Raw genomic sequence first — 26,408 nt, 5'->3', positions numbered from 1 at the left:
GTGTAGAAAAACAATGCATCAATTCAGAGTATTTCTTGAGATTATTTGCAAAAGATTCTATGCTTTATCTTATTTGGAGATTGTTTGAAATCTGATCTGTGGCTGTGGATAGATCAAAGACAGCAAATAATACGCTCACCAGAAAGACCTGATGTATATTTTGAAATCAAACCAGCCAGATTAAAAGATTTTAAATTAAAAATGAACTGGTTTTCAGAGAATAATTTTGAGCTCAGCAGATCATTTATTCCTTTCATTTGTCAAATAATCATGGCAAATGTGAAAAAAATTATGAATAAAATATAGAAGAGTTTAATCATTTGGTAGTATAAAAATTAAGATATTTGGGGAGTTTTCTGAAAATGCCTGATTACCAGACAAAATATTGTTAAATTACAATGTTTTGAGAATTATGCCTTGAAATTTGGAGAAGTAAGTAAGTGGAAGAGGGCTTGGATGTTGAAAAGTATTACGAAGGAAGGTCTGAAAATGACCTCAGCCTGGTTTAAATGGTTTCAGCATTAAATGGTTGAGATAAAAACGTTTCAGCAGCGACATCTGAAATTACACGGCATCAACCACATGGTGTTATAAAACCACCAGGGCTTTTATTGACAAAAAAATGCAAAGCACTAAGAGCACATTGCAATGTCTTCTGCACTATACAATAGGCAAAAGTGAGGGCTGCAGATACTGGAAACCAGAGTTTAGATCAGAATGGTGCTGGAAAAGTGCAGCAGGTCAGGCAGCATCTGAGGAGCCGTGGATGCTGCCTGACCTGCTGCACTTTTCCAGCACCAGTCTGATCTAAACCCTGTACTATACAATAGCACAGTGAAGCAAAACAGTTGTGTTTAAATTTTAAAAAATACACAAATCAACAAAAAAGTGAAAAACATTGTATTAACATAAGTATAAGCACCAAACTTCTTTTTTTATACTTCAAATGTGTAAACAGTTCATTGTAAGCCACGTTGACTAGCTGTAAGATGTCACTGGAGATATAAAGTGCAAACTTCATGTCAACATTCTTAGGAGGTTATACTAGTACAAAACATTATTAGTATCTGGATATGGTTTGCACATTTGAAACATAAATAAAAATTAAAGTTTATAACATTATAAGCTCCAGCCTCAATGTTAGTATTAACCTTAGTTTGCCATAATTGTAAAGAAGTATTTTACATATTTATTATACAGTGAATAATGACAACGTGTTAAAGAGTAGGAAAAGAACAGGTTTGACTCTAATCTGAGTACTTTATTTAGAAATAGTTTGCTCGTACTTCCAGTATTCATTGTGGATTTTAGAAAATAAATAAAAAACACAAACAAAGCTGTGATTCCCTTTGTTTTCATTGCACTTTAAGCAGGAGTAACAGTCTCTCTATACAGTTCGTCACTTGTGCGGAGATTCTCCTGGAAATCTGGTGTCTTCTGATTGGTCGACACCAACAGGTGGTCTCTGTGTGTACAAAAATGATAGGAGGAAAAGAGCGACGTCTAGAGATGACCAATAAGAAGTGTGTGATGTTACTGCAGACCAATACCTGCTTTCTACAAGGCCCTCCCGCAGTTCAAAATCAAGGCGATGCTCTAACTCCACTAACAGAGAAAAATAAAAATTATTGTCAATGCTTCAGAATGCAAACAACAATTAAATTATGCATACATAAGTTGTACATTGCATGCGCAGCTTGGTCTCAATTATATATTTCTGTTCAGAGGGGGTTAAAATCAATACGATTAAAAATTGCACTGCTGACCTCTATAAGCTGGCTGAACTGCTCAGTTCACTGGGAGTCAGAAGAGACAATGGCCTCAGCCAATGTTACATTGACCTTATGCCAATTTTACCATTCGGTGTATTGCAAAACCTCCCTCTTTCAGCACATTCAGGCAACAGTCAACCAGCAGAATGAAGTAAACTGAAAAGGATATTAATCGTGTCTCTATTTTAAAAACTTTAGACCTTAAAGCACATTGTATTACCCAAAATTATGGGCGATTCTTTGCAGATCTGGTTCCTTAAAGGCAGTGAAGGACCCAAGGCTCACCGTTTATTGGAGGGGCTCATTCAATTAGATTTGGAGAACACTTATAGCCATTGGCTCATGCCCACTATATTCCAGCATCAAATGTTGAAATGCCAGAAGCAGAAGGCCAATATTCCAAAATATTTCTTGGGAATCCTTGAAAATTATCAAGTTTTTAGAAAAAAAATGTAGCAATTATATTAGTTCATTTCATCAAATACAGTACAAAGTGTCAACAGGCAAAGTATTTGAAAATGTCAAGTACACTTCAAAAATTAAGACTTGCATGTACTAACCTGTACCATACAAAAGACCAGAATTATTGCGTGACAACAACCTTGGACTATAGTGAGCTTCAGTTGTTCTCCTGTCTTCTACAACTGGTTCATCCTTGTATTCCTCACTGATTGAAGAAGAACGTGTGAATCTTGCAAACAATATTCCACCAATACCTTTTCCAATGTGTGCAGCTCCTAAAACGAATGCAAAACTGAGAATAAAGTAAACTTAAGAAAATGCCATACCTTGTCAAAGATATGTAAAACCTCAAAGGCAAGCTTTGACTGACCTTAAGAAACTATGCATACTGATATGATCAAAAATAAAGCTGTCTGTAAAACATTGAGTTGTCAGACTCAGGGCATGGTTTGGAACTTCACATTGAAAAGGCTTCAAATTTGAAACAACATGAGATCAACAGTCACCTCACCATAGTAAATCGTATTACAGATGTAAAAGGTATGAACAGCATGGAAGGCAGAAAAGCATTACCTGACTCCAAAGGGAATCAGCACAGCCAAAAGCAATGGGCAAAGTCATTATGGTGGCAGAGGCGTGCATATAGATATTGTTTCTGGGTAATTTGAGAAAATAATTTGATAAGTGTCTTCAGTGAATTATCAATACATGAATGTATTTTTGCTTTTTTAGAAAAAAAGGGGAAGATATTCTTAAGGATTATTTGGCCAACTGTTGCACATTCTTAGCTTGGCCATCCTGCTGTTCTTGGCCCCTTCCTCTTTCTCCTTCTATTTATCTTCAAGTAGAATTATTTAAGGGTAAAGCTGCAAAGAAAAGCATTCCAAAATCCTTAAATTCTCACTAGGGTATGTTGCAGAGATTCCTCTCCACACCGAATGCCTCAGAATGAACAAGGTCATCTCTCTGGACTAAGATCATTCTACTGTTCCTTTTATTACTTATGATCAAGTGAGGATAAGTGGACTGATAGCTTTCCCTGTTCCACTCTTCCAGTGGCCACAATAATGTTTGAATTTAAAGGGGAGGTGACATTGCTAATTATAAAGACTAAACTGTATATAGATCAATATCATAAACCAGTCAGGCAGATTCCTTAAGTTAGATAATAAAGACAAGTTTTATTACAATAAACTTATTCAACCAAGGCTGCAAACATTATGAACAACAGGCTTAAAATGTGCAAACATGTCCAACTACACTTTGGGAAAAATAATGTACACACCTCTTCCAAACCTGAAAAAAAATATAAAGTCTACTCAGTATCATTTTAAGCACTTTAACCGTGTGTTATAAAATTGAAGGTGTGTACTGTACCTTTGAGAGTGTGTGAAAGTGGAAAAGCTGCAAGCACCTGTCAGGTGAATGACTGTAGGCACAAAGTGTACTGGGCAATTTGAAGATGTAACATTTGAGCTGTAACTCAGATACTGAATTGTTTTCACAACAATTCAAATTTAGCCAGTTTAAATTATGCCCCAGATACTAAAACTCAATCTAATTTGATTTTTACTGTTTGACAACATTGAACCAATGAGACAACAAATGTAGTCTGAGATTTGGACAGATTTGAACAGATTTGGGGTACGAAACATGCCAGCAGATTTAAATCCTTGCCAATTAGTGTCTTAGATCTTTAAATAAAATATAGGTGAGACAAATTGTTTAATTTAGGTTACTTAGAGTTGGTGAGAGAAATGGCTCTTAAACTTGCTAAAGAGGTTCTGGTGTTTGATGATGATTCCAAAATTTGACAAGAAAGTAAAGAAAGAAAGAAAGAAAAAAGACCTTACTTTTATAATTAGCAAAGAGATTAGAATTGGTTTAACCAAGGACAAAAGTAAAGCTGAAATTGTAATGGAGTTACTTAAACACTTAGGTTTGTCAGACAAACAGACCAGTGCAGTAGAGTTAGAAAAATATAAATTACAACTGAGGAAAATGGACTTAGTAGATAAACAGAGAGAGAGAGAGGAAAAAGAAACGAGGAGAGAGAGAGGGGAAAAAGAGAGAGAGAGAGAGAGAAGGTTGTTAGCTGAGCAGAGAGAGAGAGAGAGAGAGAGAGAGAGAGAGAGAGAGAGAGAGAGAGAGAAAAGGAGAGACAAAAAGAGGGAGAACTTGAACTTGAGAAGTTGTGACTTAGTCAGCAAAGTCAAGTTAACAGGATGGAGATTAAAAGAGAAGGTAGTGACACATACAAATATGTTAAAACACTGCCACGTTTTGATGAGAAAGATGTTGAAGCCTTCTTTATTTCATTTGAAAAATTGGCTAGACAGATGGAGTGGTCAGAGGACATGTGGGTAATGCTAGTTCAGACTTGCATTAGGGCTAGTGAAGTATTTGCAGCACTCTCAGATAAGAGGTCAAGAGATGAGGACTGAAAAGGTCAAGCAGACTATTTTGAGTGCTTATGAATTGGTACCAGAAGCATATAGACAGCGGTTCAGAAACAAAGGAGGAACCAGATCAGACTTAAGTTGAGTTTGAAAGAATTAAACAGTCATTTTGATAGATGGGTGTGGGCCTCAAAAATAGATAAGACCTATGAGGCTCCAAGAGAGATTATTCTGCTGGAGTTTAAAAACTCACTTCCAGAGATGATAAGAATTCATGTGGATGAACAGAAAGTTCAAGAAGTGAGAAGAGCAGCAGAGATGGCAGATGAATATACATTGGTGCATAGGACAAGGTTTAGCTTCCGGCAATAATTTATCCTGAGACAGACAGAAGTTGGGAGAAGGGGAGATCCTACACTACAAAACAAAGTAGAGAACACTGGTGATTATTTACCACAGGTTAAAAAGGAAGGCCTCAGGCATTTCTACTGTAAAGGAATCCCCAAGAAAAGTCGAGGAGCTACAGGGGAGTGTATAGACTATGCAAGGGCAGGGTATGGAGTTAAGTGACTGATCTCTATAAAGAATTTGTGTCTGCAGGTAAAGTTTACTCAAAGAACAGGGGGAGAAGGGAAAGAAGTTCTAATTTTGAGAAATACAGGATCTAACCAGTCTCTAAAAGTAACAGATGAACGTATTTGCACTCTTTCTGGTCTGTTACCCGAAAGAGTGGTAACTTGTGGGGTAGATGGACAGAAATTTAGATTACCCCTTTGTAAGATCAAGTGGGAGTGTCAACTCAAGACAGGGAAGTAACAGTGGGAGTGATTGACAGTGTCAGTTCCAGTAATCTAGTTTGTTCTTGGGAACGATTTAGCAGGGTCTAAGGTAGGAGTGACAGCCCTTATTGTAGAGAAGCCCAAGGAAGATAGGGAACTGAGGAGTTAAAAGCAAAATACCCTGGTATTTTCCCAGACTGTGTAGGAATAAGATCCCACTATCATAAGTCATAGCACGAAGCAGAAACTAAAATAGTTGAAGTTCAGTTAGCAGACACCCTGTTTGACATAATGGTGCAGGAAAAACCTGAAGAGGGTCAGGCAGAAGTGTTTAGTCCTGAAAGGCTAATGGACTTGCAACAGAACGATGAGATAATAAAATATATTGTTATGATGCGTGCTCAGAAAAGAAGGTGGAGAATATTCCTGAGGGTTATCATCTCAAAGACAGAATTCTAAGACAAAAATGGAGAGCATGGCAGGTTACTGCAGGGGAGAAATGGGCAGAAGTGCACCAGGTTGTGTTGCCATACAATCTGGTAGCATACAGATAGGAGGTGGTGTTATGAGTAGCATATGAACTACCTGTAGGAGGTTACCTAGGTGTACGGAAGACTCAGGCTAAGGTACAAAAACATTTCTATTGGCCTGGAATGCACAAGGATGTGGCTAACATTTGCCGTAGGTGTCATACATGCCAAATGGTAGGTAAGCCACAGGCAGTAATAAAACCTGCACCTTTGTTGCTAATTCCTACATTTGAAAAACCTTTCACCCGGGTAATGGTTGATTGTGTAGGTCCCCTCCTGAAAATTGAAAGTGGGAACCAGTACTTCCTTACCATATTGGATGTGCCTACCAAATTTCCGTAGGCAATTCCATTATGGAGTATGAAGGTAAAAAGGGTGGGAGAGGAGTTAATAGCTTTCTTTACGTGGTATGGGTTATCCAAAGAGATTCAGTCAGACTAAGGGGTTAAACTTACTGCTGGGCTGTTTAAGGAAGAGCTGGATAGCTTATGTATACAGCACTTTAAATCAAGTGCATATCATCCCGAATTCCAGGGAGCTTTAAAAAGGTGGCATCAGATCCTGAAGACCATGTTGAGGGCATAATGTCAGGATTACCTGAATGATTGAGATAAAGGTATCTCATTTGTATTGTTTGCCATTAGAAATGCCCCAAATTAATCTACTCAGTTTTCTCCTTTTGAGTTAGTATACAGACATGAAGCCTTTGAAATTAATTAAAAAGAAATTGTGAGAACCAAAGTCAGAGACTTCACACTTGGATTATGTTTTGGAGATGAGGGAGAAATTAAATTGAGTAGGTGAGAGTTAGCTAAACAGCTCCTAAAGAGGGCACCTTATAAAATGAAACAGGTGGCAGATAAAATCTGAGATTCAGATGTTTTTCCATGGGGATAACATATTAGTATTGTTACCAGTAGTAGGAGATCCCTTCAAAGCCAAGTTTAGTGGGCCCTATCAAAAGATGCCAGGTAGAAAAGAAACGGTATCGGGTACGTCATGTAAACATGTTAAAATCCTATTATAATAGAGAGAAGGAGCTGGAGAAACAGGTGTTTGTTACTGTTCCACAGAGTGAGGAATCAAATCCAGATGATGGGGATTTTGATGTGCCTCAAAATATGTTAAACAATAAGGAAGTCCTTGAGGAGTGGGCAAGGTTAGTGAACTGTCTCAGGAACAAAGAATGCAGGTTAAAGGTTTCTTGCAGCAGTAGGAGGGCATATGCAGAACAAAATGGGAAGGATTAATGCTATTGTGCATGAGGTAGACATAAGAAATGCTGTTCTGACAAAACACCACACCAACAGATCCTTTCAAAGCCAGACAGGTCCAGAAGAAAATGGAGGTGATGCTCAAAGAAGATATTATTGAACCAAGTCAGAGCAAGTGGTTAGTTCCCAAATCTGATGGGACTCAACGACTTTGTATGGACTACTGGAAGATCAATGCCTAAGAAAACTGGGCTATACCCAATACCAAGATTAGAGGACTGTATAGAGAAATTTGGAAAAGCCAATTATATCACAAAGTTGGACTGACTGCATGGTTTTTGGCAGGTACCTTAATCAGAGAAAGTGAAAGAAATTTCTGTGTTTGCAACCTCAAATGGGCTATATCAATTCAAAGTGATGCCCTTTGGAATGAAGAATGCACCCACCACATTGCAAAGACTCGAATAGAGTTGTGACTGGGTTAACAAACTGTGCAGTCTATCTTGATGATAACTCTAGTGAATCCCAGAAAGATCACATGGTACAGTTGGCAGAGCTCTTTGAATGATTAAGAGAAGCAAAACTGGTGATAACCTTAAAGAAAACTGAATTTGTGAAAGCAAAGTAACATTTTTGAACCAATTTGGCAATCTGATGTGTTGGGGTATAAAAAGCAGGCATTTTGGACAGTTAGCCAGAAAAACAGCACCTTCTGCCATCGAATGACTGTTGTTCAAAACACTCTAAAAGGTACCTTTTCTTTATATGAAATATCTCTGTGGCAGAAGACTGAAGACAACCCAGGGAGATCTGGAGGAGGATTGACAACTGGCTAGTTTAGAAAATTGATTTGCTGTAAATTTAATAGGGGCTTTATTGCATCAGCATGTTGTCAAAGAGTGGGAGGTAGATAATTTTTTTTAAAGAGAGAGGAGGATTAGGGTTGTGAATAGTTATTATTAAATGTTCACTTTTGGAGTTAAAGAATAAAATTGTTATTTTTTGCTTTAAATATGAAATTTGGGGTAGTTCTCTGTCACTCATACTTTCACAGCTTCTGAGGCGAAGTGAGTTTTCCTGTGTATTTTGTTTAATTAGCAGAAGGATTTAGCCATGTCATAACACCAATAACAGTTAAATATACAATAAAAATCACAGATTTTTCAAATTTTGATCTGCAGCCAAAATCTTTTTACTTAAACTATTGGTACTGGGGTTTTTCCTGAATCTGGCTGGAGACAGACTTCCTCTTTTAAAACCCTTTTTTTGAAGTGATGTGCTTACTCTGAGTTCGCTCAATGAAGTTGATGAAAGGGGTTTCAGAGAAAGAAGGGGGAATGGATTGTTGTCCATGAAACTTTTCCTCTGTGTTCAAATTCAATATATTTTAATTCCACAAACTCTGTCATAAGTCTAGAAAGAGTGTTACAGACTTGGTGTTTTCGTTCAAGCAGCGTTATCTACCAACGGAATATTTTTGCCAGTGTTGATCACAGTATAATTGATCTCAAAGAGCCACCTAGTGTACAGAAGGCTGACTGTATTAATTGTAGCAACTTCCAAGAAACACTGCTTGTTTTGCAATTAAGATTTACTTTATATTGACTTTTCATTACTTTAGGATGTCTTAAACCAATTCAGAGCTTTTGAATGAGTGTCATGATTGTACTAAAAAGGGACAATCAATTTCTGACTTCCCAAATCTTTAAATACCCACAACGTTGGAAAGGAAAACACTGACTTCAGAAATCCATGATGTGGAGGAGCCAGTGTTGGACTGAGGTGGACAAAGTTAGAAACCACAGCACCAGGTTATAATCCAATACATTTATTTGTAAGCACTAGCTTTTGGAGTGCTGCTCCTTCATCAAGTAGTTGTGGAGTAGGACTATAAGACAGAATTTATAGCAAAAGATTATGATGTCATGCAACTGAAATGATATATTGAACATATCTAGATTGCTGTTGTCTTCACCTTTTAGGATGGGTTGCAGGTTTCAGTTCATTAATAATTAAATCCCAGAACTTCTTTTAAATCACATTCAAGATGACTCGAGGCTTTATTAAAAAAAGTGGCATCTCAGCTCAGTCAATGAACTAAAGGTGTGAGGTTAGAGTCTGTCTGTATCCCACTCTCGAGTCAGACTGGCTTTACTCCCAAAGTGGAATTTACAAAATATTATGTGGCCACAATGTTTTTACCTTTGACAACCAGTTCTTCATCCAGACATATGGAACAGCCTTGGGGACCAAATCTGCACCCCAATATGCCAACATTTTCATGCACAAGTTTGAATAAGCATTGTTAGCTGCGCAGAATCTCCAACCAACACTATATACCAGATGTACTGATGGCATTTTCTTCCTCTGGACCCATGGTGAGGAATCACTGAAACAATTACACAGTGATACCAATGAATTTCATCCCACCATCAAACTTACCATGGACTACTCTTCAGTATCCCTCATTCTTGGGCATATGCATCTCCATCAAGGTTGGACACCTCAGCACCACACTCTACTGCAAACCCACGGGTAACTTCACAATGCTACATTTCTCTAGCTTCCACTCTAAACATTAAAACAGCCATCCCCTATGCATACACACGATCTGTTCAGATGAGAAGGAACATTATGGACACCTGGTTTCAAGGATGCCCTCATAAGACAGGGTACAATGCTCAACTCACTGATTGCCCGATCTGACATGCCACAGCTAGAAACCATAATGACATCCTCAGGAAACAGACATGGGTTGCAACTGATAGGGTACCCTTTGTTGTCCAGTATTTCCCAAGGCCAAAAAACTGCGCCATGTTCTTCACAGCCTACGATACATTATCGATGAGGATGAGCACCTTACCAAAATCTTCCCTATGCCTCCACTTCTCGCCTTTAAACAATCGCCAAACCTTAAACAGACCATTGTTCACAGCACACTGCTTAGCCTTCATGACAGCATTGACCACAACACCGTACAACCCTGTCATGGCAACCACTGCAAGATGTGTCAGAGTGTCGACACGGATACCACCATTACACATGGGGACATGATCCACTATCTATGCAGCAGGTACTCATGTGACTCAGCCAACGTTGTCTATCTCATATGCTGCAGACAAGGATGCCGAGGCATGGTACATTGGTGAGACCAAGCAGACTTGACCACAACAGATGAATGGACACTGTGCAACAATCACTAGACTGTGGCGTTCACCCCCAGACAGGGAATACTTCAGCAGTCTGGGACATTTGGCCTCGGATCTTCAGGTGACCATCCTCTAAGGCGAACTTTGGGATAGGCAACAATGCAAAGTGGCCAAGCAGAGGCTGATAGTGAAGTTCGGAACCCATGAAGATGGCCTCAACTGGAACCTTGGGTTCATGTCACACTACAGGTGACCCCACTACACTGTGCACTCACTCTCTCTCTCACTCACTCACTCACACTTACATATTCTCACACTCTCACAGACCCGCTCTCTCTCTCTCTCTCACACACACACACACACACACACACACACACACACACACACACACACACACACACCCTCACAGGCTGATACTCCATCACACTCATACCCAGTTTACCAAGCTTGTAAACACGCAAACACACTCACTCTCACGTGGACACACACACACTCTCTCTCTTATGCTCGCGCACACACAAGTCTGTGGGGTGAATTTGTATTTGCAGAATTATATTTGCAGATTCATTCTATTTTGCTCAAAACATTGACTGCCTGCAAGCAGTCAATCTATGTAATGTTTTATAAATTCCACTTTGGAAATAGAACCAATCTGACTCAAGATTGGGATACAGACTCTAACATCATTTGCTGAGCTGAGATGCCACCTTTTTTAAAATAAAATCTTAAGTTATCTTGAGAATGTGAGTTAATAGTAGTTCTGGGATTTACATACTAATGAAGCGAAACCTGCAACCCATTCCAAAAGATGAAAGACTTAACAATCTAAGTTTGTTCAATATATATTTTCAGTTGCATGACACTGCAATCTTTTGCTATAAATTCTGTCTTTTGGCCCTGCTGCACATCTACATAAAGGAGCAGTGCTCTGAAAGCTAGTGCTTCCAAATAAAACTGTTGGAATTTAACTTGGTGTTGTGTGATTTTTAACTTCAGCGATCCAGTGATCACCTGACAAGGTTGAGCCAAGTTCATGATACAATCAGTAAACAACTGAAATTAAAATACCAAACTGACTGAAACCAGTTGCTTAGATCTGCATCTCCCGTTGGATTTTCGTATTATTGAAAGATTCGCCTGCAGATAATCTACCTTGTGAGAAACAGAAGGCAGACACAGGGATATACAAATTAATTAAATTTCAAACAGCTGCTTTTGGGAAGTGCAGAGAGAAAGGAAATGGATTTGTAATAGCAGGCATGGAACAGAAGATATGCTGTCTCTCCATGCCTCTCAAAAGACAGTGCCTGTGATAGAACAAATCAGAAAAAATACCCATTTACGATAACGCAAATATAATTACAAATATCATGATGAGGATACAAATCATCAATTAAAATAGTGGTCTCTGATTAAACCTAACATCTTGAGGACTCCAGGGACATTTCAAAGTGCATATTCCTGATCTTCATTTTCGTATAAGACACCCTCCCCTTTTGAAACATTATACCTGTGTCTGAGGGTCTCTGATGTTGTTCTTTATTACTATTCTCGAGGCCAATAAATAAAAATCCACTTTCTTCTACTGAAGAAAGCTTTGTAATTGTCATCTACACTCTTGAACTAGCCAATTGCGTTTTAATTCAAGTGTGGCATAGCTGTATGCTGAGAATAATTAAAAATACACATTGAGGCGAATCAAGGGGGTTAAAAGAGAAGATTTAATCCTCCTAACTTGGTTATAATAAATGTAATGACTGACACAATGTCAGCAATGCAGCAGTTAATTGGGGCACAGTGAGCTATTATAAAATCTGATGAGATAATGATTGGATAATATTTTTAGGATGCTTATTAAAGGCTTAATATTAGCCATTACACCCTGCTCTTTACCCCACAGGAATTTTGAATGCTCATCTGAGAGCACTGATGGGGTTTCGGATGAACTCATCTAGAAGGCAGCACTTTCAACAGTACAGCATTACTTAGTCCTGCATTAGAATGTTAGCTTGGATTTTTTGTCCTCAAATTTCTGGAGTGGGATCTGAACTAACTTAGGCAAAAAAGATATCCGTTGAGACACAGTTGCTCGTCAGAAACCAATTGTACTTTTGAGGGTATAAAAACTATAAAAGCTGAAACAATTTCATAATTAAATGGAGCACTATTTCCACATTTTCACACTAATGATTTCCCTGTAGTTTTAAGAATCCTGCAATTCCGTAAAATTGAAATTTACTCCCATGATAGTACTTAGAGATTAATTGAGACTCGGAAGTCAAGATTAGCTTGGAGGAACATCCATTGACACTTACAATGCTGAGTTTTTGACCATTTTAGAGATAACTAGATATAGTAAAAAAAATTAATCATTCAGCCGGAATTCGGATTGTGGAGGAGACCTACAGGAAAGGCCTTGTTGCATAATTCATAAATGAATTTTCTCAACAAGCACAGTGTCTAAAATGCCATTTTTAAAATTCATTCATAGGATGTAGGTATCATTGGCCAGGTAGTGATGAGCTTCCTCCTGGAACTGCTGCAGTCTAAGGGGTGTAGGTGTATCCACAATGTTATTAGGAATAAAAGGAGTTACAGGATTTTAAACCCGTGACAGTGAAGGAGCAGCAGTCAGGATGGGGTGTAGCTTTTTTTTTATTTGATTTAATATTGTGGTATCATGTACAAGTTCTGTTTTGGTGCACAGCAGACAAATCATACCTTATATAAGTACATCAGAGTAACAGAACAGAATGCAGATTATAAATCGGGGTAAGAGAATGGAATGCAGAATATAGTGTTAGACTGGAGGACAGCTTACAGGCAGTGATATTTTATACATATGCTATGACTGTTCCTCTAAATGGTAAAGGTGAAGTTTGTAAGGCACTGCCAAAGTGTTGGGCAAGTTGCTACACTGCATTTGGTCGATGGCACAATCTGTGTAGGTTGAAGGAATCAGTTGGGTATCAATAATGTGGGCTGTTTTGTCCTGGAAAGTGTTGAGCCCTGTGGTGTTGGAACTGCACTGTCCAGACAACTGGAGGACATTCTACCATATTTCGGATTTGTGCCATCAAGACATTTGGAAATATGAAGTGAGTTAATTACTGCAGAATTCCTAGCTTCTGATCTGCTGTTGTAGCCAGTGTTTATATATGGATGGTCGAGTTGAGTTTCTGGTCAATGCTAAACCCCAAGATGTTGACAGTGAGAATTTAGCAATGGCAATACCATTGAATGTCAAGGGGCAATGGATAGACTCTCTGTTGTTGGAGATGTCATTACCTGGCACATGAGGCACAACTATTAGTTGCCATATAGCAGCCTAAGGCTGGGTGATGTTATATATGGATGGGATTATGAAGGATCATGCTGAATATTATACAAACAGTAAGTATCCTTACTTTTGACCTTATGATGGAAAGTTAGTCATAGGTAAATCATGTGAAGACAGATGGGGTTAGTCACTCCTACAGTAATGAAATTATTGACCTCCAGTAACCATAACCATCTTTCCTGGTGCTAGGTGTGACTCCAAATAGTAGAGGAGTTATCTCCCAATTTCCATTAAACTCTCCTCAATGCCACGCTTGGTCGAATGCAGCCTTCATATCAAGGACAGTCACACTGACCTCACCTCTGGAATTAAATTCTTTTGTTGATTAATGGACTAACACTGTAATGAGGTCAGGAGCGGAGTTGCCCTGTCAGAACCCAAACTGAGCATCCATGAGGAGGTCATTCTTCTCAAGTGCCTCTTGACAACACTGTTGGCAATAACTCACATTACTTCACTTCCAATTGACAGTGGACCGATGGGTGATAATTGGTCAGATTGGGTTTGTCCTGCTTTGTGTGAACAGGACATACCTCGGCAATTTTCCACATTGTCAAGTAGATGCCAGTGCTGTAGTTGCATTGGAACAGCTTGGCTAGGGGCACGGCTCATCTGAAGCACAAGTCTTCAGTACTATTGCTGAAATGTCATCAGAGCCCATAGCCTTTGTAGCATGCAGTGCAACCAGTTATTGCATAAAAACATAGGGAATGAATCAAATTGGCTGATGACAGGTAACTGTGATGTTAGGGACCTCAGTAAGAGGATGAGTTTGGTCATCCACTGGGCACTTCTGACTGAAGATGGATGTAAATGCCATGTGCATTGCACTAATATGGTGTGCTTCCCCATCATTGAAAATTTAATTTTTGTGAAGCCTCCTTCTCTTGCTAGTTGTTTCTCATTGTCCATCATAATTCATAACTGGATGTGACATGGCAGAATCTGTTGGCTGTGGATCACTTAGCCCTTTATCCTGCATTTTGTTTCCATTCTCTGGCATGTGAGTAGTTCTTTGCTGTAGCTTCACCAGGTGACACCTTAGCTTTAGATATACCTGGTGCTGCTCCTGGCATGCTATCTTTCACTTTCCAATTAACCTAGGAACCGATGATAGCTCAATTATATTGGCCTGTATATCCTTGTGAGAAGGTACCAACAAGATGTGCCACAAATACCTCTAGCACTGCTCGAATAACCTTACATATCTTCCTTGCTCTTTGTCAACCTCATACAAAACAAATATGGAGTTAGATTTTTCTTCCCTGCTGGGAACAGGAACTGTAAGTGGATTAACCTGTTGAAGGCCTTTTAAAAGCCCATTAATTAAGGCTGGCTGACATTTTTCCCATTGGTCTTCATGTCCCTGGAACAGTAGCTGCCTGGAAATCGCCCAATGGCGATTGAAGAGGGGAAAGAGAGTAGTCTTCAGGCAATTCCACATGCCAGATGCAGAAACTCCCACATTCCTCTCCTCCTACCTCCACAATAGTGGCCAGGTTATTAAATCTATTTTTATTTTCAATTTCAAAACAAAACAGAGGGTGCCCTCTTCATCACCTTCCTGTCAAATGACAAGTATACCCTCTAGCCATTAAATGCCTGCCATGGGGAAAATTACAAGTGATAGGAAACCATGCTGCAAGAGAAACTGGTTCTAATTACAGCAGGGTTCAGACACTTTCAAGGAAAATCCTGTCCATGGAGTGGAGTGCCCCAAGAATATATCCCATCACAATTCCCTCTGTTGTTTCACAGGTCAAAACACTAACCTCATGGCAAACAAACACAAGTTTTAAAGACAAAACTTCTGTCATTAGTAATATGGTTCAATAACATACTTTAATAAAAAAAAAGTTGTACTTGTGGACACCTTTTAAACAAACTCCACACTAGCAGAGAAACATTTTGTGGTCAAGATAAAGGAAAACCATTAGTATTTTGGTCATTTTTACTATTTACACAACCCTATAAATTTATGACACGAATACATTAAGTATTGATAATAAATGCCTTTTAGGAGCCATAAAATGAATCTGATTTGCTCTATTACATTCTTGTTATTTAACACATTTAAAAACAGATACATTTTTAATACCTCACCCATTATACTTGCTTTTCCTAGACTGGTTATTGATTCCCCATAGTTTCGTCGAGGTATAACTGGCGAGGAACTTGGACTTGGCATGTTTTCAATTTCTGTATGTGAGGTAGTTGCTGAGGGAGGCATTGAAGGACTCATCGACTCTTTGGCAGGCTTGATGTAGGTTGGCCTTATGTCATCGTACTTTGTTAAGACAGGTGTGTTGTACCAATGGATTTGGAGGGGTGCAATATTACTGTAATGTTTCAAGATCAGAGGTTCTAACCGATAGGCCTACAAATAAATTAAGATTTCACACTTGTTAAGTTTCTAACTCTGTTCATTTTTTGTACTTTACACACCTGAATTGGCAAAATATTTCAGAACATCTATTAAATGTGAAAAAGGAGTTGACAGACTAATTAAAGCATTAGATGTATCACAGAAATCACAGATGAGAAGAGATCACATTTTATTTTTAGTACCCTGAGGTTATATTCATTCAATGCATTGTGTATGGCTCTGAAATGATGTGAAATACTGGTTAATATTGAGCAATGCCATTAGTAGCACTCACTATGACATCATTGCACCAACATGCAGGTAAAAAAGTGTAGGATCTCAAAGGAGTGACATATACCATCTGGCCCTCCTCAATGCTTCTGTAAAAATGTCTACCATGGCTTAACCTGTAACTAGTTGCTAACATATAAAATAACGCATCTTGTTAAATACAAGAGGCTCTGAGTCAGGCCAGGAAGTAGTTTTCCTCTACCATACTAGACCAAGCAGGCCCTGTACTTTTCCTACATTTAAAGAGGATGGTGCCTGAAATCTTCCATCAAGAATGCCAGCTTGTACAACATACTGAGCTGGTATTTGAAATAAGTATAATGTTTTCACTCAAATGCCTATATCAATATTCCTAGTTCAGATCCTGTGACATTTTTGTTTATCTTGTATCTTGCAGAAAATAGAATGAGAGCACCTGTCATTTCACTCATTTTACTGGCAACAAAACCATTCATCTAGCCAAAACTGTGGCTCAGTTTATAAAAATGCTTAAATCATTGCACAATCTGGGAAATGGAAACTGATGCGTTATTTCTTTTAACTAGTTCTTATACTAATCAGAGTAAACAACAGAGAAATGAAATATTTTGCATTTTCAGCATACATACTCTTGGCTCATACACTGTGATGCAAGTAAATCTCTCTCTAATCTGCTTTTCTTCTGAACAGTATGATATTCCTTTAGATTGAATTTATCCATTTCACGAGCCATTAAAACAGCATCGGATAAGATTTACATGCCAATATGAACTGGTTAAGAACCAAAATGAAACACCAATTTACAACATGAATTCTGCAACTGATTATTCAAAAAAATGAAACAAAGACTGTTATATACCTCATGGCTTTTCAATTCTTCTCTAATGTCTTATTACCTAAATGTGTGGACGTTACTGTGAAAGCCTGAGAGAAAGTTGTTTAAACTTGGGATTGGGAGCGAGAGCACAAAAAATGTAAAATGAATGCAATTTTACAGTTACAGTTATGATTATTTCATTGTTCAAGAGACCACAGACATTGGTAAGGGCCATTACACGTAGAACGAGAACTTACTACAGGGTCTGTCGGGTGAAATATATTGTACAATCGACCACAAATACTTTTCGGTAGAATGTGATCTTGATTACCAGTATGTTGAGGACGTATGCCACGCAACGCTAGGAAAACTGCTAGAGGGGATCCCATGCAGAAGAAATTTTCAACCTGAAATAAAATGAATTTAATTTTCACATTGACAAATAGTATTAAAAGTAAATGACAAAAACTAAAATGCAGAAACATCTAATTTATAACCAGAAAATCATGATCACAATTGGATTACAATGAAAACTCAGCTCGTTATTTTTCAACATTGGAATGGATACTTTTTTAATTGATGCATAAGTAATATCAATTTAAGTCTCAAATTTAAATAAATCCAACAAGCCAAAACCATTTTACTTCATGAATCCACTATAATGAACGAGTTGCACCGTCCAACAATTGCATGGAGCTCATGGACTTCTTTGTCATTTCAAGGTCATCTGTTCTATTTCTTTCCCTTGTACATCCAGGCATACCTTCCCTAAAACTCCCCCTTACCTTATCCATTATCATGCATCTTTGTTTGATGGCTTAAACCAGGCCAATAACTGGAATCTCAGCCAGTAGCTGAATTCTCAATGTACCATAGATAATCTGAGTTCTGTGAATTGCTACAATCCACATAAAGCACCACTATAGATAGTGTGAACCTTGAGAATAAAACAATTTAGTGTAGGTGATGTCTGAGGATGTTATCAGAGAGTGCAAAATTCTCTCCACAGCATAGTTGGCATTTTATCTAGTAGATGCACGAGTTGGTTCATTATCATTCACTGGTTGCTTCTAATGCTTTGCTCCTGGTGGCAGTGCTAGCTTAGGTTAGGAAAGGGAACACACATATATATTATAGACACTTTAGCTGAAAATGTGTTGCTGGAAAAGCACAGGTCAGGCAGCATCCAAGGAACAGGGAAATTCGATGTTTTTCCTTCATCAGGAGTGAGGAAAGTGTGTCCAGCAGGCTAAGACACACTTTCCTCATTCCCGATGAAGGGCTTATGCCCGAAACATCGAATTTCCTGTTCCTTGGATGCTGCCTGACCTGCTGCACTTTTCCAGCAACACATTTTCAGCTCTGATCTCCAGCATCTGTAGACCTCACTTTCTCCTATAGACACTTTATCCCTATGTATCACTTTCAACTCAATGGAATGGAATTGAATGTATTGTCATGTGTACCGAGGCACAGTGAAAGGCTTTGTCTTGCAAGCAATACAGACAGATCACAGGGTTAAATAGCATAAATAAGTAAATAATAGGTAAACAGTGGCAAAAACAAAAACACAGGTAAACATAGGTACAGGTGAATGTTAAGAGTTTGAGGGTCCATTCAGAATTCTAACAACAGTAGGGTTGAAACTGTTGCGATACCAGCAGGTGCATGTGTTCAGGCTTCTGTATCTTCTCTCCAATGGTAGAGGTTGTAGAAAAATATTGCCAGGGTGGTATAGATCTTTTAAGAATGCTGGCGGCCTTTCCTTGACAGCGGGCCTGGTAGGTGGATTTTATAGATGGGAGGCTGGCCTTCGTGATTGCCCGGGCTGAGTTCACCACTCTCTGTAATCGTCTCCGATCTTGAATAGTACAATTGCCATACCAGGTAGTGACACATCCAGACAGAATGCTCTCGATGGTGCACCTATAAAAGTTGTCAAGAGTATGTGCCGTCATGCCAAATTTCCTCAGCTGCCTGAGGAAGAGACGTTGTTGGGCTTTTGTAATCAGTGCGTCCACATGAAGAGTCCAAGAAAGCTTATTATAGATAACCACTCCCAGAAGCTTGACACTCATTCCACCTCTGTGCTGTTAATGTGTTGGGGGTCATGTCTAACATCCCGAAAGTCAATAATGAGTTCCTTGGTTTGCTGGTTGTTCTCAGTGCACCATTTTTCCAAGTCTTCCACTTCCCGTCTGTAGTCTGTTTTGTTGCCATCTAAGATTCGACCGACTACGGTGACGTCATCAGCAAACCTGTAAATGGCATTAGTCTGGTATTTGCAACGCAGTCATGAGTATATAGTGAGTACAGTAGGGGGCTGTGTAAGCACCCCTGGAGGGCTCCAGGGTTGAGTGTTAATGACAATGAAATATTGTCCCCAATCTTCACTGATTGTGGCCTGTGGGTCAGGAAACTGAGGATCCAGTTGCAGAGAGTGGGCCTTAGTCCGAGATTGCTAAGTTTAGTCATCAGTCTTGAGGGGATAATAGTGTTGAAGGCTGAACTGTAGTCAATGAGTAGGATTCTTATGTAGCTGTTCTTGGTGTCAAGACGTTCTAGGGAGGAGTGAAGGGCAAGTGATATGGCATCTGACTTAGATCGGTTGGTCCGATAGGAAAATTGGAATGGGTCAAGAGTAGTGGGGAGGCTGGAGTTGATTAATGCCATGAGCAACTTTTCAACGCACTTCATGACCACTGAAGTTGGGGCCACTGGGCGGTAGTCATTGAGACATGCTGCATGAGTCACCTTAGGCACAGGGATGATGTTGGCCCTCTTGAAACAAGCAGGGACAGTGGCCTGCTGCAGGGAGAGGTTGAAGATATCTGAGAAGAGTTCTGCCAGTTGATCTGCGCATGCTCTGAGTGCACGGCCTGGTACTCTGTCTGGGCCCATCACTTTCCTTGGATTCACACAAAGGAAAACTGATCTGACCTCTGATGCAGTGTCTGTTGGGATAGATTAGTTAGGACTTGTCGGAATAGGTGTTACCTCTCTGCCGAAGTTCTGCTCAAAACGAGCATAGAAGGTGTTGAGATGATCTGAGAGAAATATGTCATCATCTGCTATCTTGCACTGTTTCTTTTTAGAATCGGTGATGTCATTCAGTCCTTGCCATAGTCGCCAGGTGTTTGTCTGGGTCTCTAGTTTGGATCAGTATTGATTCTTTGCTGTCTTAATGGCTCTGCGAAGGTCATACTTGGATTCCTTACATTTAACTGGGTCTCCTGATGCGAAGGCCTCATGCCTGGTTTTTAGCTGGTTCTAAATATCCTGATTCATCCAAGGTTTCCTGTTGGGGAACACCCAGATTGACTTCCTCGGTATGCAGTCCTCCACACACTTGCTGATATAGTCTGTGACGGTGGTGCTGTACTCATCCAAGGTACCTCTGGACTGTTTGAACATGGCCCAATCAGCCGATTCCAGACAGCACCAGAGTTAATCCTCTGCCTCCTCCGACCAGCACTGGACCTGTAACCGTGAGGGGGGTCTCCTGCTTGAGCTTTTGCCCATAAGCCAGGAGAAGAAGCACGGCATTGTGGTCAGAGTTCCAGCGGGGAATGGAGCGGTAGGTATCTTTCACAGTGGTGTAGCAATGATCTAAAATGTCCAGGACCCTGGTGGGGCAGATAATATTCTGGTGGTACTTGGGCAACACCTTCCTTTGATTGGCTTGATTGAAGTCGCCAGTTACAATAAACAGGGCCTCAGTGTGTTCCGCCTCCAGGGTGTTAGTGGAGGTGTACAGCACATCCAGAGCTTCCTCAACCTTTGCCTGTAGCGTTATGCACACAGCAGTTAGTATAGCAATGGTAAGTTCCCATGGTAGATAGAAGGGGCGGCACATGATGGTGAGGAATTCAAGGTTTGGGGAGCAATAGCAGCCGAGGGTTGCAATGTCCACGTTCCACAAGTTGTTGATTAAAAAGCAAACTCCTCCACCTTTTGTCTTACCCGTGGACGCTGTGCGGTCCATCAGTCTGAAGTGCGCAGATGGGAATGGATGGGTTGAGCCAGGTTTCGGTGAATTAGAGTGCGCAGCAGTCCTGCAATTCATGCTGGAAGCCGAGCCGTGATCGGAGTTTGTCCATTTTGTTCTCCAGAGATTGTACATTTGCTCAGACTAGCTAGGAAGGGGGATTGGGGGGGTTGGGGGGGGGGGGGGGGGGGGAGAGAAGGGAGGAGGAGGAGGAGGTTAGAAACTGCATAGTCTCAGTCTTATTAGCAGGATGGCATACTTACCCCACGTCCTTGCAGGTTTCTTACATTTCAGTGGTCTGGTGGAGTGGATTCTGATTGATTCCAGTTAAGTGGTCCTACCTAGGACCCGGTGTAGGTTGCAGTTTGCAGTTTGGTGTATTGTTGAAGAGGGTCTACTTAAGACCCAGTGTAGCAAGTTACTTACTGTGCGTTTTTTTTAAACCAGAGGGAGTGTGCTCAGGACCCAGTGGAGAAGGTAAGTTTCTGCTTGTGCTCTGATTTGAGCTGAAATTATAGTTGCACTCAGTTTTGACAAGACGAGCCATTAAAAAAACATGCACTGGTAAAACAAAGGCACTGCACCAAAAGTACAATGTTGCTGAGAACAATATCTTTCGTGAATTTAAATGACTTCGCTTTTTTTTGTTAGGAAGGGTCAGAAGTCTTACCTCAATACATTTGACGTATGTAAAATTTTAAATTGCACGTAATGAACCTACATTTAAACTCACCTTAAATTTCAAAGCAGGTAATCTGAATGGTTCTGAAGCTTTCACTTGAAGCAACTGGTGTTCCAATTTTTTTAATCTGCAAAACAAAATTTAAATATCAATGGATGCCCATACCGAAGTGGGGTATAATTTTTTAAAAATAGAAGTCAAACTTGTAAAAACACCACAAACCTTCAACTGCATTTTTATTCTCTGCTGTCAATGTCCATGCCACAAGCAATACTCAGTTCAATTCTTAATTATATCTCTCTCTTAACCAACTGAGATATGCCCCCAGTCAAGAGAATTGAAATAAATATGCACATGCTCAGAAACTGCTACCCATCATATTCTTCTGGCAACTTCTGGACAAACCTATGGTCATGTATGTTACTGATATGCTCTACAATGACATGGTCAGTTTGCAATAACAGCCCACCCACGTAACATGCAAAGCAACAAAAGTAAAAATCAAAAATGCAAATCACTGAAGCACTTCAATCACCCTCTAAAAATGCAGACTCTAGGCAATTGATAAGAAACAGAGGTCAATTGCCATGAAAGGAGGCAAATAATTACAGCAAATGAGGGAAAAACTAGCACTGATCACCTAACCCCATATCCAGATAAAGTGCAACTCTGCATTGCCTATTACAGATTTCTGGCACAATGTAAATCCAACTATTACTATTCTAGCTGCAAAGCAATCAAGACTCATTATGTATATCCAGGGAAGGACAAATAAGGAAAATAAGTGTGGAAGAAGATACATTAGATAGGGGGGACACAGACAGATAAAGAGAGGCAGGCAGAGATTAGGGAAGGTGGGGGGGTGGGAGGAAGCAATGCGAGCACACAGCTGGGGAGGGGGGCAGAGAGAGAATGCGGAGACGGGCAAAGAGAGAGAGGGAAAGACAGGGAGAGGGAGAAACGGAGAGACAAACACAGATAGAAAGAAGGGGAGACGGGCAGAGGATGGGGGAGACAGGCAAAGTGAGACGGGGCAGATGGGGGCGGGGGAAGAGACAGGCAGAGAGGGGGCAGAAAGAAAGAGAGAGGGGGCAAAGAGAGAGCGTGGCAAAGAGAGATGGGGGCGGGGAGGAGTGAAGGGGGCGGGGGGAGTGAAGGGGCAGAGAGCAGGTGAGACGGGGACAGAGAGCGAGAGAGAAGCAGATAAAAAGCGCGAGGTGGGCAAAGAGAACAATGAGAAAGATTGCTTCGGGCTGCAGCTATGCAGGAAGACTGAAGTGCCATGATAACATTACTAACTTCTTCCCCCTTATTTTGCGTAAAGAGAATTCCACAAAACGTCGAGACCATACACCCTATTGTAACTGAGCCCGTTTTCTAAAAAAAGTACTTTGTTCCTTTTTGTGCTCTTTTCCATATTCTTTCACAGTTTTCTTTAAAAGTCTGTTCATTGTGTCTAAGCGCACAAGGTCTTCACTTGTTGTCTGTACTTAATTGCCTTTGAGCAGGTGACTGTGAGCCACATTCATGAACCTCTATCAGGAGAGTGTCCCAGGGATCTGACCTCGTGATAGTGAAGAAATGGTAATGAATTCCAATTTGAGAACTTGCAGGTGGTTGTGTTCCTACACATCTGCTCCCTTGTCTTTCTGCACTGTAAAGGTCATGCATAGGTGTTGCCAAGGGAGACTGAAGGAGTCATCATTGTGCAACTATGGATGATCCACATTGTTGCCTTACGCAGCAGTTGGGAAGAGAATGAATAATTAAGGTGATGGATATGGTGCTGAACAAACTGTCTGCTTTAGCCTGAACAGTATTACTCTTGTTGAGTATTGCTGGCGCTGCACTGATCTATGTAATTAAAAGCATACTAACACACTGGCACTTGGTTTGTAGATGGTGGGAAGGGTTTGGGGACATCAGGAAAGGAGTTATTTGCTATTGAGTATTCAGTCTCCAAACAGTTGGTCCAGTTCAGGTTCTCAATAATGGCAAACCCCAAATATATCACTTCAAGCCTTCTTCCAGCTCCCAAAAAGTCCATTCAGCTTTATACTTTACTTTTTATTGTAATGAGGTCAGCCAGCTGGACCTCACAGAATACGAGTTCCCTGATTGGTCTAGATTAACAGGGAATCCCCAAGCAGGGAATCCTAGCTGCCAGATATACAGAGGGGTATCAGAGATTCTGACACTCTGGGTGCTGACTCTGATGAGGCTACGCCAGAGTTAGGGAAATTTCCACCTGTAAACAAACAATGGTTTGTTGGCAGGATACCGGTCTCTGTGGAGTTATTCCACCTATCCCTCAGTCAATTTTGTATCCACTTTACTACTGTCGCTTTTATTCTATGACCTATAATTTTCTTCAAGTCTATTGTGTGCCAATATATTGGACATTGTCAACCCTCTCTGTTGCCTCTTCAGAAAATTCAAGTTACTGAAATATGACTGACCCTTAACAAATCCACGCTGATCCTCTGGAAATTAATCCATGTGACTAATAATTCTATCCCAAATAATTGGTTCCACAAGTTTCTCCACCAAAATTAAACAGTCTAGTTTGTATAACCATTTTGAACAAGGGAATCATGCTTTACAAAATAAAAACAAGGAACTGCAGACGCTGGAAATCAGGAACAAAAACAGTAAACTGCTTGCAAAACCCAGCAGGTCTGGCAGCATTTGCGAAGATAAATCAGAGTTAACGTTTCGCATCCAGTGAGCCTTCTTCAGAACATTCATTGTAATTCTCCAATCCTTAAGACTATAGGCGTTAGGACCAGAAATAGGCTATCTGACCCATCAATTCTGCTCTGCCATTCAGAGAGAACATGGCTGACCTGGCAACCCTCAACTCCATTTTCCCGCTTTTTCCCCAGATGCCGTAAGTCCCTTGCTGAATAAAAACCTGTTTATCTCAGCCTTAATCTACTTATCGACTCAGTCTTTACAGCCTCTATAGTAAAGAATTCCACAAATTCACTATTCTCATAAGAAATTCCTCCTCATCTTGGTCTTAAATGGGTGACCCTATACTCAGGTTATGCCCTCTGATCCTAGCGTCTCCCAGGTGCAACAGCCTCTCCACATCTAGCCTGTTAAATCCAATGAATCATATTTGCACCTCCAGCACCACCCTCAAATCCAGGTTATATCCAACATCCTTGGGACACATCTCATCCACTTCCAATGTCTTATGACCTTTAAATAACAACAGCCTATTCAATAAATATCAATTTTAAAACCCTCTAGTGAGAGTTTCTTTCTGTCATCTTGGACTGTGCAGCATCTGAGTTGTAGACTGTACCTCAGTCATGCCTCTTACTTCTAGAGTAAATCCCCCTTTTAGTTCTTCATTGTCTCTAAACTTCCTCTTCCTGCTCAAACACGAGTACATTGAGTTCTACAGTCTCTTTTTCTTTCATGCTTTGGAAATCGATCTTTACTACATTTCCATTAAACAAAGAAATTAGAATCCTTTTTCCATATGATACAACACACATCAAAAATTAAAAATCACCACTGCAAAAACCTGAACTAACTACAACATATATTCAGTACTTTAAGTCACGAGCCTTGAAAACTGCAAGTTTAGCATTTTACCATGTATAAATATTTACCGTTCTTTAGTCTTGAGAATCTCATCTAGAAGTTCACGCTCCTCAAAACTCATGGAATTCTCAGTCATCTCTTCTTCCTCTTGGACCATTTTGTCATAAAATCGCACTGGATACCACCCAGTCATAATATCATACGTGATGACACAGCCCAGAGAATGGGCTACTATGGAAACCTTCCCACCTTGGATTTCAAAATCTGGGTTCCGAGAACAGAAAAGTGCATATAACCGATTTAACTCCTGCTGAAGGCCTTTCACAATCTGAAGAAAGAAAAATTTAACAACATAATAATCTGCCTAGCTTTCGCTACAATACTGCATATGTAAGGCCGGAATGAAAAACATTATTACCACGTGATGGATGAAAATATAACTCTAAGACATTTAAATCCGTCAAGGAGAGAGATTCAATTGTGGTTTTAAGCAAAACCATTTGTAGGGCTATGATAAACGGCCAGGGGAATGGAATTGGTTGAGTCACTCTGCAGGACTCATAGGGAAATTGAAATTTCATAATTAACTTAGTTTAGTTATGATATATAATATTAGATTATTCTGCTTAACTGTAGCCAATGTAGATTTTAGTACTTTAATATCACATGACTTTGCTTAGCCTTACTTGGCATAAAACACACTGTGGGATTTAACAGAATGTAATAGTATGTTTCAAGAGTCCCCTGTATTGCACATTTGCATTTGACAGGGCCAGATCTTCAAAGTTCAATATGATGAGTTAATATCATCCCAAAGAAGTAGGCAAGAAGGGAATTACTGCGGGAAGAAATATTATCGAACTGGCTGAGCTTACACTGGTTTTGTTTTAATTTGCAGGTTTTTTTTTGGAAGAGAAGCAATGCAATCTGACTAAATGTAATTTTTGTATTAAGAGCTAATGTGTAACAAAGTGCATTGAAGTTTGTAACATGTTTAAACCTTTAGAACTAGATATTGACTGAATGTATAAGGATATTTCATTACTTCACTTAATATAGTGTGTAGTAATTTGTTTATGGCAG

The 26,408-nt window shown here is 39.9% G+C and overlaps 1 protein-coding gene across 4 annotated transcripts in view; it reads right to left on the bottom strand.

Annotated features, from left to right (window-relative positions):
- Positions 1–843: 843 nt before the first annotated feature.
- ddhd1b (DDHD domain containing 1b) overlaps positions 844–26,408 on the bottom strand; it is a 78,292-nt gene continuing 52,727 nt past the window's right edge. Inside the window, exons 8-14 of one of the 4 annotated variants that reach the window (XM_060828437.1) lie at positions 25,394–25,653; positions 21,819–21,894; positions 17,355–17,504; positions 15,749–16,022; positions 2,333–2,509; positions 1,551–1,605; positions 844–1,465 (exon numbers count right to left, since the gene is read on the bottom strand). In XM_060828437.1, coding sequence (XP_060684420.1) covers positions 1,366–1,465; positions 1,551–1,605; positions 2,333–2,509; positions 15,749–16,022; positions 17,355–17,504; positions 21,819–21,894; positions 25,394–25,653 — 1,092 coding nt within the window. In that variant the 3' untranslated portion in view covers positions 844–1,365. Of the gene's footprint in view, positions 1,606–2,332; positions 2,510–15,748; positions 16,023–17,354; positions 17,505–21,818; positions 21,895–25,393; positions 25,654–26,408 lie in introns of all 4 variants that reach the window. The other 3 variants (XM_060828436.1, XM_060828439.1, XM_060828440.1) reach the window with 3 other exon arrangements.

Source organism: Hemiscyllium ocellatum, chromosome 8 (assembly GCF_020745735.1).
Source record: "Hemiscyllium ocellatum isolate sHemOce1 chromosome 8, sHemOce1.pat.X.cur, whole genome shotgun sequence".
Lineage (NCBI taxonomy): Eukaryota > Metazoa > Chordata > Chondrichthyes > Orectolobiformes > Hemiscylliidae > Hemiscyllium > Hemiscyllium ocellatum.
The sequence above is the reverse complement of the archived record's forward strand: the minus strand, read 5'-3'. Positions and strand labels throughout refer to the sequence as shown.